Here is a 15,512-nt window from a genome sequence, read left to right as displayed (position 1 = left end):
TCATATGAGCGATATAGACGGCGTTGTTACAATTTTACAATAAGCCTATTCCAGTGCAGAATGTTACATAAGTGCCATGTATTTATCGGAAAATGTTTTTTTTTTGCTGGATGATGTTGTAATTTTAAAACCACAAACAAAAAGCCGTAAAAAATAGTATTTTTCGCAATACTTTTCATGACCTTAAAAATAAATTGAATTACTGGAGAAACCATCGAACATGATCAAAATATTGTGTTGTCGATACTTTTTTCTCTTTTCGAAATTTTTTTTCTTATTCATCAGCTTAACATAAACATCTGTGAAAAGAAAATCGACTAAAATTACTGCGTAGTTTCACCATTAATTCCGTTTGCTAGGTATTGATGCAAACATAGTTACAGATCGACTGGGGCATTCCTATTGCATCGCAGTGGTATTCGGATATATGTTTTTGCCTTGTTTAACAAAGCAACGCGTACGCTCATCCATAAGCGATCCTCTAGGGAGTGATAAGAAAATCAGGTAGCATGTTTATCTAAAGCAGAAATGTGGAACGTCTTTTGATGCCGATAAAGCTGAAGAAACAAACAACTTCTATCTCTTTTTCCTATCGCTGTCTTTTTCTACTCATATGCCGTTCTCAATCTCGCTTCCGGTTTCAATCAAACTTGCACGCAAGCTTGAGATATTTTTTGTAAAAACACGTATTTTTGCGTTGAAAACCAATTTTCCGACGTTGTTGAGTCTCTTGAGTTTTGAATTTTGCGATCGATTTTAGCCTCAAAAATTCCTCGTCTTCGTTATGAATTCCCTGGTAGAAAAATATTTTGACTACGTAAGAACAAGTATCTGGGAAATTCTCCGTCCGAAACAGTTTCATAAAATCTCAATCAGATCTCTGACTGTGAAAGTGTTCCGAATATGTAAAATGGATACGAGTGCAATGGATAAACAATCAGTTTTTTCACAGTTTCCAAATAAGGTAGATTTTTTTTTGTCCAATTCAACGAAAAAAAGGGCAGGCTGCAAGGCATCACGTATATTAATAACTAATCGGCAAGGTCATCACGTAGTCGTATCACGACCTTGTTTCATTCGTCGTGGTTACAATATTGTAACGAGTAACAAAACTAATTCGATCTAGCCAATTTCCTGTTCGGTTCCGTGAAGAATTACACAGTCAGATCGAGGTTGCGGGTACACGGAAAGAAAAGAATTTGACCATGATTTACCCGAGATAACAAATAAAAAGTATTTCGCCGGATAAGAAATTTGACGAGCTTTGAGACGGTCAAATACTTTCAACAGTTTAGCGCTTGAAGCACACTACAAAAAAGTATTTAAATACTCAATCGTAAAGGAAATTGACAACGAACAATATTTTTTGAAATTTTGACACGAATTTGTGACAAGTAAAAAATTAATTACAAATCACCGTCATACAGTGCAGCAATAATTCTCGAGAAAGTATTCGTTTCTTTTGAAAATTGACCTGATATCATAGCTGCTCGTTAGCCATTTATCTCTCTTTAAAAGTAAGGTAATTACAGTATAATAATAGAATGAATCTACTTCAAATTGAGCGGGCAGGTAAATCGTGATGTCACGGGATTCTTTCAAATTGAAATATTTTGTTCTTTAACAAAAAAAAAGTGACCCGTGATTTTTTGTTTTCGAAAAAAAAAAATTATCTGCTACGAAGTTACGGTTATTTTAAAGTATAATCGCTCGTTATCGAATTTCTTGAAAAACGAACACATTTTTCTAAAAACCGCTATGTCTTTGGAACGAATTGTCCCAATTACTCGATCTCGGTCTTATTTTGTAGAGTTATTGGCATTCTTTTGAAATATGGAGAAACATTGACCTCTTCAAGACCAATTGTCTCGCACCGGTGTAGCTAAAGACCAATCGGGAGTCTTTTCCAAAACTCCCACTATTCAAGATTGTTTTTTCAAACCAGACTCTTGCAACAGAAAATCAGTTTAGACACCGGAGAGAACAGAACTAATTTAAAAACGGAACAAATTAAGACTTCAGACCATTTGAGTTGAATTATAAAACGCTCATATTCAGAACCTTCGACCTTTGGTACAACTAATTAAGTGAATAACAACATTGTAAAACCAAAACCTTGAAAATCGATCAAAAGAACATCTTGTTGTTAATGAATGTGTATTTTAAATTAAAGTGTTGTGTAAAAAGAATTATCTCAATCACGCGTAGTGATAGTTAGCACGACCCACAACAACATAATTGCAGATCGAGTCATGCTGCACGAGGAATCAACACGAACGGATCATCAAAGTTCTCGAACCTAAACACCGCAAGGTTTTGTAAGTCGAGCTTAAGTAAAGTATCACGCAGCGAATGACAGATTTCTCGCGATGTGCTTCCCAGAACGTTATAACTAATTTACAGACTGATGATTTCCACGCGTTTCCATGCACCCTCAAAATAAGACATTAATATTTACTCATAGACACATCGTTATCATAGAGCACTTAAAGCAATATTGACTCGATACCATCAGCTTCTCTGGATAGCAAAAGGCGGCGCTGAGTTCACAGGTTTTCATTTACTTTTTACAGTTTACAGCTTTCATTCATCTCACTCCTGGACGTGACACAGTATTTATAATAAACGAATCGAGCAATTAAACACAATCATTTTATTGTACTCAACTTAATTAATAGAACAATAAATGGAAAGCCTAACCGGCATATAATTAAACGAAATAAATTCAAACACACGTGTGTCATTGCGGTGGAAAATTCCAGACGAACATTTAAGGTAGGCCAGACTTTCCATGGTTGTTCGATGAGATGGTCCACCATTGATAACGCGGGCTGCGCGTAAACTGAGCTCCACATACTGTCAAGACATCAATAGACTCACCCGAGTGATAAATTTTGAAAAAAAGTAACTTCCCATAAGTTTCAATTACAAAAAACCTTACAACACGAAAATCTACATCCCCTTTAATGAACCCCGTAGTGACGTGGGGGTCAAGTAACGAATTATGATTTCAATCTATCGCCGTATATCGACAGTAGGTGAGAAAGAAATTGTTATTGTTTAATTTGATTGAAACATCGCCCAAACCAAATGTGAACCTCGTACACGTGTACGTGTTGTAGCGCCAGGCGCGAAATAAGTTCAAAATCGAGTCCGCGTAACCCGAAAAAGACGGGCGGAAGGGGGGAAGATGCCCAACTCGTAAAAAGCTACACTTGACGTGACGGAGTCAAGGATCACCTCGTGAGTGCGTGAATCCGGAATACAATCTGTAAGAATCACGGTATTCATCGGCATCCAGATAATTAAATCACATTGTTACCCATACATCTACAGTGTATCCAGATTATTTTGTGGTTCTTGTGCGGAGTTATCCGGTATCTCGTAGTTTGGTTCGGAGATAGGTAAGTAAAATCGCACCCGATCTGGCGCCCAAAGAAGGACGGTGAGAAAAGCTTCGTTCCGCACTATTGTAGTTTAGCCCCGATTGGTGCCCCTTTTGCGCCTTCGAGCATTCGCCTCTCGATTGCGGGGAGGGTGTTTTGTCACAGTATATATTCCTTGATTTTGCCAGAAATTTCACACAGCGACGACGTATGAAATGTAATGAATTACTTGCTATAAATGGTTTGATCATGTTATACATTCATGCCTCCGGAAATACTTCAAGTTATCTCTTGATCGTTGAAACTGTAAATGACTTGCAAGTAGCTTCCAACTGGCTTACAAGCTGCTGCTCCACTGTTTGCTCATCAAATACGAGATCTTTGTACAGCGATCTAACTATATTGTGCTTCGTACGTATGCGAGTTTCGTTATCACTGTGTCGATGACAGTGAAAAAGTTTAAGTGGAAAAAAATCTCTGCTGTTCATTATACGAGAATGCGCGGAATGTGGAAATTGACGATAAGTTTTTCCTGCCTTTTAAGTGTGAGCTAATTTCGTTCTTGTCCACTTTTTTCCACATATTAAATATTTTTTATTTAGGTTTCATTACTTACTCGTACTTTTTGTAATAGATCAGTATTAATAGTAATATTATTAATCAACAATACATCCATATTATTACTAATCAGTAACGAGTTTTATTATTTTTTACCGCTTGAGTATAGATTCAGATTTACTTTAGCGTCAACAAGGGTGGAGATTTCAATGACTACCATCCGTTTTTTAAACTTGAAACGTGTTTCCCTGAATTCCTTTTTTGTTTTTGGTTTATTTGAGAATCGATGAAACTTAGAACTTTTTTCTAAAAAGAGTAACAAGATGCACGACAAATTATCCTATAAAGGGGTTTGAAATTGTATTCGGTTGAATACTTCGCAAGCTGTCGGAGGCCATCTCGAACGGTCGGCAGAATTTCACGTGTCCTTTTACGATATGGCGACTCATATATAAACAAAAGCTTAGATAACGGTGTTTAATTTCAACTGAATGTTAAAAAATCTAGGAGATTCGTTCTACTTCACTTTATGGCGGCTCAGTTTATTCAAAGGACTATTTTCTAGGAAGTCATTAAAACACTTGTTCATAATGTTATCATCGTCAAATATTTGATTCCCCAACGTTCCACCGATATTGATTACAATGAATTAATAGTAGTATTAAATTGATTTCTGGAAAAGAAATAAAAATATATTCGATGACGTTACAGAAAGTCTTTAGAATAAACGGTACCATCGTAGAGTGAATTGAACGAATTTATAAGTACCAGATTGTTTATCGGTTAAGCGATTCGAAATGAAGCGTTGATATTTAAGCTTCTTAATTTCGGCATTTTCGATTTTCATATTCTGAAAGAGATCTTCGTAGCTTACGAGAATTACACTTTAATTAATACTCAATGTGACGCTATCTCGTAATAACATCGTTGCAACGTAGCGGTTTTCGTCCGACCTCCTTATACAGGACCTAGGAATCCACGCAGTAAAAAAAAAAACAAAATGGTAAAAACACTGCCAAGTTCTCCGAACGAAAGACTGCAATTAGGAGGGAATTCGAACCGTGAACGCTCGCTTTGCGACTTACGCACTTCAACCGTTACAACCTGCCTGCTCGGCAACTGACACAACTTTCTATGTTATTTATTCGCATCTTTGACCATCTGATCGTTACCTTGCTCCGATGACGCACGAGGATAAAAAATTTAAAGGTCAGCGATCCTGAATGTGCATGCCTCCGGATAATATAACAAACTAGCGCGATGATCTTGGAAACGGCTGGATGAAAAAATTTTAAGCTTACAGGATTTTACAATCAAATGATGGGCATGAAAAATTGCCATGTCCCGTTTAATTTGAACTTGCGATTCTACCGGAAACGAATCGGTTTTCAGTGTTTAATCGACACACCTACACTTTTTCCTCCTCATTACTTTTTCTAAATCAATGAATATGTTTTTCCCAACTTACACATTTATTTAAAGAATTATTTATAAATTTTTTTTTCGTTCAGAAGTTTTTTTATCCAACTTTGCTTCAAAACTTTCTCATTTGGCTGCCAAGTTCAATCTTTTTCAGATTTTTCAATCGCCAGTTTTTCAGATCGTCCCAGAAGTTTGTCGATCAAGCCGACAGACTCTTCCCTTGTCACGGCGATGAAAAGTATTGCAATCATAATGCAAATTGACGCCCAACCCGAAAAGACCGAGTATGCCTCCTCGTTACGCAACATGTTATTCAACATAAAATTGAGTTGATGTCGCTTATCGATGTTGCTACCTATCTTAAGAAAGTTATTTATAAAGTATATTATTACCTCCAGCCTTGAAATTCGTTTAATTTTTATCAAAATTTTGCCTATGAATCACGTAACGTAACTTCACTTTCAAGTATCGCGATGAAATATATTTTTCACACCATTTCGTGCTTTGATGTTTCTACATAAAATTTAGAATCCCTGTGAACAACACAATGTAAGCCTTAACTTTTAGGGACACATATATCTCATAAATAATATGTTCGCTAGCTAAAATAAGTCTATCGTGGGTTACAGTTCTTCCGTTAAATCCTGTGTTAAAATTTAAAATTTGCATTTTGCATTATTTGCCGACTGATTTGGTCCTAAGTTTTGCGTATGAAAAGATATAAACGTCAGTTTTATTATGCACAAAGAACCCCGCAATAATCTTACGGGAGTTGGGTTTCAGCGAAACCGTCTGGATTTTTGACGTGTTACAGATCTTGGCATCCTGAACAAAAATCTCCATGGGCACGACATTCCGCTATGAATAGTTTGGGCACCAGAAAAATGTTCATCTTACTACGCGAGACTCGTTGAATATTAAAAAGTTTCGATTTCCGTAAATATGTCCTCGATGTATCGAAGTTCTCTACATGAAACACTTTTCCCATGCGAGGAAGCTTTCTTCAGCGAATGCCACTATGCGGAATAGTCAAAAAGTCGTCTTAACTTTCATTGCCCGATATTACCGTATGATCCACTTTCGACGATTTCGTGATAATGCCACCTTAAGTGCGGCAAGTTGAGAAAAAATTCTACACAATGGATAAATGGAGATTACCTGCATCAGCCCAAGGTCTATGGCATATTGCTACCGATCGTTGCTTGGCGTTGCTTACGACGGTCCATCGAAACAGTGACAATGTCATGTTCCAAGAAGACAGAGTCACGGCAATACTCGTACGAATGCCTTATTCCATCGAGCAGTAAGTCGATAAGTGTATCGGTCAGTAGCGGCAGGCCAACGGTTTACTGCCCGTTGAAATTTACCGGATGACAATCACTTCGCCTCTATAACTGGCAGAACAAAGGCAAGCCACAACGACACTTTGCTAGCATTTGGCCGTCGTGCCAGTCCTGTGTTTCCCAGGATGAATTCCTACCGAAGGTCGTAGTAACAAAGCGGAAATAAAAGCAACAACGAAAAATCTACTAACGCGACGAAGAGGGATACAAGGCTGGAAATTAGTGTAAATACATGTCTTATTACATACGATTGTTGCCGTCAGGTGAAGCCTGACATTGATCTCAAGGGAGGGCTGCTTGACCCTCGTATTCGATTGGATACGTTCACATCCGATCGGCGTCGAACCCGGATGACTTTCCTGTCGCAGTTGCTTATTGGGGTACGGATAGGCAGTCGAATCTCTTGCAATCCAATGAAAAAAAAAAATTGTATTTTGATTCAACCTCGCAAATGTGTTAAAGGCGACTTTTGTTTGCAAGTTTCGTTTACTTTTCCTCTATCGCCATACATTGGCTTTGGTCGAGAATAAATTTTTCTAATTTCAATGAATATTGACGAGTTCTGATATCTGTTATACAACAAAACAGGTTTTTTGAAAAAGTCTGTCTGTTTGTTCGCCTCGAAAAACTCGAACGACGATTTCGGAAATGGTCGGATAAAAAATTCTAAAATTTACACGACTTTACTATTCAAATAATGGGCATCAAAATTGCTAGGTTTTAATTTTTTTCAACAAATATTTCTTACGAAGAAAATCGAATTTCGATCAATTTTAAGCACTCCGTCACAGTTTGTATCATGTTGATAAAAGGTATGCAAATTACTATGCAGCAAATAAAATAATGCAGTACGAAACAATTATGATATAATCAATTGATTTGTCAAGTGATAAAAAGTCCGAAGAATACTGTTTTCACGGCTTGTTTATTCGTGTTTGAATTGGCTGCTGTACTTTTTTCCATACACCACGAGAAATTTTATTCTGCGGCTCTCTGTATCAGTCACAAAAAAAAAAAAAATAAAAAAAATAAAAAAAATGATAACTTTGCAGCCAAATGAGATAATTCAAGTTTATTTACGCATACCGGAAGAGAAGAAAGTGAACGTAAGCTTCGGGGAAGAAATATGGCGATATAATTTGCAATCGTTATCAACAAAACCTCCAGGTCTGTCTGAAAAATACTCGGCGCCAGTTTTTCGATGCGCAGAGTTTCGCAGCGTAGTGACGACGGAAAGCCTTTCGGGTGACAAAGCCGAGGGTGAAGATCAAAGTTTTTTTCACGTGACAGGGCCGTTTTTATCATGTCAATAGCTTCGCGGTACCAGGCTCTTAAAAATTCGGCCGTGTCCGTGAAATCTGCGTCTATGTAAGCTGGGTCAACTTGAACGAGGCTGTCGGTAAACGATTTTTTATGCGGCTACACTTGTTTATGCTTTAAAATAGCTATGTTTGTTTGGTCGTGAAAAATCATAAGATACACGACACCTTGTATGCAGCTGGCTTACGTTTTACGGCTGATTGCGAGGGTTGAGCTACTTTTAGAATAACCGAAGGACTGATAAGACCAACATACGCGAATGAACGTGTAAACGAATCGTTGAATATTTTGGAGTTGCAACTCAGAAGCTGGAATTGCAAGGGATTTGTTTGAATTATCACGAGATAAGGGCAAAGATTAAGCTTGTTTGATACCAACAAGAAGCAAAAGATATCAGACGTTTCGAGACAGGAAAGTAAACATATGAAAATAATATAATTACACGTATGCACATAGGTGTAATCACACGCTAAGCGACGAGGCATTGTACAGTAACTGTTGCAACAACAAAGTCCAAGATTGGCAAATTAAGGCGCGAATCCAAATGACATAGAAATACGGGTACCCTGGTTTCCTGATCTGGTTCTCATAGGCATTGATATTTCATGAAAGCAAAACACGGATCATTCATTACATTCGTAAGCTAGGAAGACATGTTGAAAAAAAAGCAATAAAATTGAAAGTACAATCGTGGACGAAAGCTCAGGTATCAATGGCAAAAAAATGTCAAATTGAAAAGAAATCCCAAAATCAATTCAACCAATAAGCAAATGAAATAAGAATTCATTACCTACTAAAATATGGTAACAAAATTTTCGCAAGTACAGTATCACTTGAATGAGGGAAAAAAAAATCCAAAGCAATGTACGATACTTACATTTGTTGAAATTACGAAACTTTTCAAATATTGTGTAAATTCTTGCGGAGAAAAAGCTCCTTAGATTGCAGCACAATGAGTTTTGAATTGAGTTTACGAGCCAACTCCCTAATATTCACGAAACTTCAATAACTACTTGTTCTTGGCAAAACCGATGAATAAGAATTTTTTTGACGTTCTCAGCTTCGCTTAATCGTCTTTAGGAAAGGTGGTAGAACCTCCTTAATTGCTTGGTTATACATATTAGTTATTCGGAATAACATAATATGCCTTTAGAAGCGTGAATCATCGAGTGAGGAATTGTTTAATTAATTACCGATGCAACAAAACAGTCGATCTAGATTTATCCGCGACACGAAGACATTCCGTTCGCAATTCACGTCGCTTACGTAAATAATTTTGCGAAGTTAAGCAGAAATAAAATGTTGACCCCGCACGAGACTTCGCGATATGCGTAGCACGTTTACAGAGAGGTGGTTGGTATTTCCTTGTTAGCGATCCGGCGCTTTTTTTTTTTATTCTTTGTTCCATAAAAGACGAATATCCTCGTGTACCTACGCAATGGTATAACTTAATCGTGACGAAAGACAACGCGAATCGCCATGTGCGCCATAGAGAACGTCTGCGTAACGCATCCAGGCAGCAGTCCAAGTAAAACCCAGGCGTTAAGCGTCATCGAATTTCAAACAAAACCAGTAAAATCCCCGTGGCGAGTATCTTACTGACGTCACGGGTAACCGGTACACCACGTGACTAATCGACTCGGTGAATGAGCGGAGGGGCAAGGTTGTATAAAGACTGTGGAGTCGCGAATTCAACAGTTCCCTCAATTCATTCGCGATGCAGCCTATAAATAATTTCACCTCAGTTTGGCCGATTCGTTCGTAACCGCGGTTTTTGGCGACAAGAGTCATTGTTGTGAGTTCCTGAACAATCGTTACTCCTGAATGTACTTTGCGCCTTTCTAGGGTATTGTTTGAACGTTTGTATTACACCTCGTCTCGGCTGTTAATTGGATATTACCGTAATCACGTGATTTGTAAGGCTCTTGATCGAGACTCAAAACGTGTACGAAGAATAAGTAAACAAACGAACGAATTGATTTATTTTAAATAAAATTATTGTAAATAAATGAATGAGTTGGTCAATTTTTAAATTCATTGACAAATATAATAAAACGGTAAATTGATAAGTGACTATAGTCGTGATAATTTTATCAACAAACCCTTTATATTCGAGGATTTCAAGAGCAAGATACCAGAGAGCAACCTTTGGTTGCATCAACGCTTGAAGTCAGTCGCAGGTTAACCAAGTGTGAGTATTTATTCTCTAAGAAAAATTTTGCTTTTTTTAAAAAAACAATTTTTAAACGCATTTTGTAGAAAATTGACTCGTGGGAGAACAATATTGTGTTGTAAATACCAAAATTGATGAATAAATTGCTTCACACGCTTCACTGAATGTATTCGGTCGATAAAGAATAGTCAAATTTACAAGATCGTGAGAGCTACTAATTGATCGTCGCTATCAGAAAATATGTTACATCGTAAATCTACAAAAACATTTGTCGAAGTGCTAAAATATTCTGTGATGCATTAAAAATTCTTTCTCGCGAGCGAAGTAAAATATAAAGTGTTGTTAATATGGGTTCCAGTCATTGGTGTAATCAACAGAATGAAATCATTCGTTAGATGACGTACAAGGACTTGTAGTTAAGAGAGTAAGCTAAAGACAATGTCATGCCATCTATTTAATTAATTTTCTAAACAGTGTAAATTGACTGAATTGTATGATCTTTTTGTTTTGATATCAGTCAGCTATGCGAGTAAAGAATAGCAATCGTCGTTGGTGTAATTTTCATTCCGGTACAATTATTTATTAATCGAATTCAACATAATTACTATAATTGTACAATATTAGCGCAAATCATGAAAATACGTGCGTAAAATCTTCATTTCATTCCGATGATATTTCTTTGCACCTACGTCAATGTAGTCAGTTTATCTTGAGTTGTTTATACGATAGAATTCGTCTGTCACAGATTCAGTCTCAACTAATGATTTCGAATTTTGTGTCAATTGTTTGAACACTGTATGACAAATTTTATTGCAGTCACACGCGCGAAGACTGACACGGTTCAACGAACGGTTATTCAAGTCCTAAATTAATTACATCTAACAACACGTGACTCTTCTTGAGCTTCATTATATCTTTTATTGTACTAGAACGGAGAGAAGAAGTTGATAAAAACTTTGTTTAGTCAGAACAACATTGCAGAGCTCATTTCACGTTTACTAGATTCTCAAAATGTATTTCATGGAAAATTAAGACAGTCAGTCATTGGATGATTGTGATTATTTTGTATCCCGAGCATAATAATGCTACGTTTTGCGTATTCGTTATCTATCAGACAACTTTATTCGTTATTTCTTATCAATTAACTAACAATTTTTGTTACATGCTTCCGCGTGTCACTCTGGTGTCTTTTTCCCGATAGAAATATACAGAGACAAATTTATAAAAGTGTAGTCTCTCTGTATGTGTTTCAATGGAATAAATTATGTAAGGGAAAAAAGCCATCGAACAATTTTCAAGACGAAATTAAAACTATGGGACGTGATTTAATTAATGGCTATGAACAGATCGATGTGACGTCCAATTCCGAGAATTCAACGTCATTAGAATGCCGTTGAAGCGATGCTTTCGCGTATATATACATATGTGTTTCTGCTTTGCGCTGAATGTCAGATGCCGAACCATCAAAACATTCTATTTTGTTACAAGAGAGTTCAAATTAGAGGAGAATTAGCGAAGAAAAAAACTGACATACTGATATTACGTTAGACAACGAAAGGCTACAATCGAAATTGTTTAGCTATTTACTTTGTTAGGTAACGATTAACTAATACCACCTTTTCACGACATTTCAGTTCACTTGAAATAGTAGATTTTTCTCACGAATTATTATACTTCCGCACGCCTTTAACCGTAAGCCTTCAAAAAATAGGTCTCATCTGTTTGTTCAGACAATAAATTAATTGTTAATTAGATTCTAGAACTTCGTTCATACCAGAATATCAATGTTCAAGACTACATTGCTTTTAATAATTAAGCTGCTTGTATCGCTACGGAATATAACCGAGTGGCTAGTCGTAATGACACAAAATGGAGAAAATCAGAATAACGATATGTAGAACGTACGTGACGTAATGACGATCCTGCTTGTCTTTCAAACACCTCGTAAGATGGTAAGAAAAACGTGTATCGCCATCATTACATTGGTTGCGTAAAATTCGACCTGCGGTCAAAATACTCGCCGATAAAAATACCGGCATCGTAGTTCGTATCTCGTGTGTCTGCTGCAAAAGCCGAACTTGATCTAACCGGTGAGTATTTTGTAGCGGTTATTTCGACTGCGGATGAAAAATTGCATCGATGTAACATCGGCATTGCATCGAAATCGCAGGTTTAGAATAAGCGAAGTGGAATGATCAGATATATCAAGTATTGCGAGAATGCAATTTGATAGCGTAATGGACCTCAAAAAACGTGACTCTCTCAAAAAAAAAAAAACCGGTTTTCGAACATCATCCCACTGGCATTATTATTGTTCAACTGAATTTGAGTTCAAGTTAAAGCGTGGCATTGTCGCAGAAATAAATTTTCGGCGATTAATCGTTAAGGAATGAATTTGTTCTTGAAACAAAACAAATCGCGATGAGTGTAACTATGCCTCATTCGTTAGACGCGTCCGCGTTTTGGATTTGAGCGAGGTCATTCGTGCAGATAATGGGACTATCGAATGAACATTTGCGACGTGCATAATTGCGGCCTTTCAATTCGACATGTCACTTTTTTTCACGCTTACACGTCTCTGCTACAGTACGCCAGACTGGTGAAGATAGGCTCGCAAATTTCAGAATGTACAATCGTCATCATCGTTATCATGAATATTGTACAAACTGCCTCGCTCATCTTTGATAATTTGACGTGCCCAGTAATTCGGATTTGTTCGGCATAGTTTCAATCTGCACTGCCCAATGCGAGGCTGTGTTAATAATATAATTCACAACAATAAATAAACATAAGTAACCATATGAATGAGAGTGTTTCGGAATCCAATAATAATGAAAGGAGCGGATCGCTTAGATACACATTTTTTGGTCGTCTCAAATACTGAACGACATATAGGTATAAATAGTTGGAATTACAGCGTGCTATGAAATTTTTTTTAACATTGTAGGAATTACAAAATATTGTGGTATAGGTAACTATGAGGTGTGATTATAGATGTCAATATGACATTGTCTGGTTATTCCAACATCAAGTCTGTGTGTTCAGTTGACTACATTTGTCAGTTAACCAAGCCGTCAACATCAATTTATTGTTGCACGAACGTCGGAACATCGCTGTTGTAAAGAAATATAGCACAAGTGACCGTAATCAAAAAGAGTAGTATATTTATAGGTGCTGAGTTTTCTGGTTTCAGCGACTAAACTCATTGTGGTAGGAAATTTAAGTAGTTGAGGAAATTTCTGTCAGTGTTTACCTTTTACGATGAAGTAACTATTCCGCATTATAAAAGTATATTCGCGTTTGATAAGTCAAGACAAACAAAAAGATATTGTAGATTACGCTTAGGTTTATTGTCGTAGGTTTACGAGAAGACTTTTGTCAAATACTACACATCACCGATGCTAAAACGTTGCAGTCGGAGCAATTTTACATGCATTGCCGAGTACAAAATATAATATATCCAAAGTTCTCTTACAGCAATAATAATGCCAAAAACGTATTCTCGTAATTGAACCACCGCATATAGCGAGAATACGTTTCTATTGGTTCATTAGTCAAGCTGCGCTGTAATACGCCTAATTGCTTACACCACGTGTACAACATAAGCGTACCAATGTAATCCTGATTGGAAATAGGTAGTAATTACTCGATGAATATTTCACTCCGATTAATAATATCGCGTTCAACCCTTGAATCGATGGTTGTTAGTCTGAAGGGTATGAATTGTTGCTTTGATAAAAGTATTTTATCTATCTTTTTATGCTCTGCATAATTGCATTGACCTGTTTAATAAACTGCACAACTTATCTAAATAGAACATCAACTCGAGATTTACCCAATACGTAAAAAAGCTTTTGATTGCACTGACTGGCATGTTGTTCGGATAGTCTGACTTGCATAAATTCATATTGACTATGTTTCCTTATCATGTACCCGCATGTGTACTAAGAGTTCAATGTTTTACGGATCTGTTGTCGCGTCTAGGTATAAAGGACTTCATTGAACATTGTTGAAATATCCATGGAATGAGGGATTATATCCGTAGACTAGGTAACGTTTGGTTGCTCGGGGTGTCGAGGGAAGAATTTAAACACGGTTATCCTTGGGTAAATTTTTGTAACCAGTCCACAACAAATAATCCGGTAGCTTTTTCATCGGTTGAAATGGTTTAATACACAATTCGATAAGACACAAGACCCCCATTAGCGTAAACGTTCTTGACAGTCTTTAGTCAGTTTTCAAATTTTTATTCGGGGACTCTTGCGATTACGTCTTTCAACAGAAAAAGAATTCGCATACAATTTTTTATTCATTCTGAAAACTATAAACTTGAAGAATATGGGAGAAAAATTCATGTTGAAGTCACAGGCAGGGATTGATTTCTCTCAAATGCTGATCGGATTTTGATTGCTTATTTTTCGATTTTTGCGACCGTTTCAGAAGATTTTAATGAAGTTCGATGAAAACTCGTCTTTGTTGTTAAAATTTTTTTCAACTACATTGCGATTCGACAAATTTTTCCTTGACACTCTGCGAGACTTCTGAGGGTTTTTTTTTATTTGTAGACAAGTTTCTTTATAGTTTGTATTTTTGTTTTTCAGGCATAAAAATGACGGTTGCTGTTGAGCCCTCAAAGGTGGAAGATGGAAAACGGTCGAAAATCGAAAATTTCGACGACATCTTGCCTTACATCGGAGAAGCCGGCCGATATCAATGGCTACTCTTTATTCTGTTATTGCCTTTCACCGTCGTTTACGCTTTCCTCTACTTTACTCAATTCTTCCTCACCCTTACACCGGAACAATATTGGTGTAAAGTGCCCGAACTTGATGGCTGGAATCTCACCGACCACGAGAAGTAAGTGCAATGTAATTATACAAATAACTGATCAGCTATCTAGGCAAATAAATCGCAATGAAAAACAATTGACACTGTTATTATCCGAGTGCGATATTTTCCACTCGACTTCAATTGAAATTCATTATAAACTCGTTTATTATAATACAACGAAAACACTTACATTTAATCAACAACCCAATAATCTTGCATCCAAAATTTATTTCGTGACCTCTAATGCGAACGAGTTAATAATCGAGAATATTTTCTAAGAAGAATTATTTATTAGTTACATGCTATAATATAATGAAAGCACAATTCTTCCAAATAGTCAAAATCGTGTTAAAGGGCGGAGATGAAAATGTTTTTTGCTACTTTTTTATTTATATATTCATTTATGTAGACTCTGAACACTTGTTTAGCTTAAATATTGAGCGGCATCGGATTATTGCCATTGTAAAAAAATCTTCAATT

At 36.7% G+C, this 15,512-nt stretch overlaps 2 protein-coding genes across 3 annotated transcripts in view; one reads left to right on the top strand and one right to left on the bottom strand.

Moving 5' to 3' along the window:
• The window catches only part of LOC124216767 (carcinine transporter-like), a 38,431-nt gene that overhangs the window by 12,737 nt on the left and 10,182 nt on the right, over positions 1-15,512 (top strand). The window contains exons 1-2 of one of the 2 annotated variants that reach the window (XM_046621685.2): positions 9,727-10,220; positions 14,804-15,059. In XM_046621685.2, the coding sequence (XP_046477641.1) occupies positions 14,812-15,059 (248 nt within the window). In that variant the 5' untranslated portion in view covers positions 9,727-10,220; positions 14,804-14,811. Of the gene's footprint in view, positions 1-9,726; positions 10,221-14,803; positions 15,060-15,512 lie in introns of those variants that run through there. The other variant, XM_046621686.2, reaches the window with a different exon arrangement.
• The window catches only part of CenG1A (Centaurin gamma 1A), a 96,889-nt gene that overhangs the window by 75,719 nt on the left and 5,658 nt on the right, over positions 1-15,512 (bottom strand). The window lies entirely within an intron of this gene.

This window comes from Neodiprion pinetum, chromosome 4 (genome assembly GCF_021155775.2).
Source record: "Neodiprion pinetum isolate iyNeoPine1 chromosome 4, iyNeoPine1.2, whole genome shotgun sequence".
In the NCBI taxonomy this organism is placed as follows: domain Eukaryota; kingdom Metazoa; phylum Arthropoda; class Insecta; order Hymenoptera; family Diprionidae; genus Neodiprion; species Neodiprion pinetum.
The sequence above is the reverse complement of the archived record's forward strand: the minus strand, read 5'-3'. Positions and strand labels throughout refer to the sequence as shown.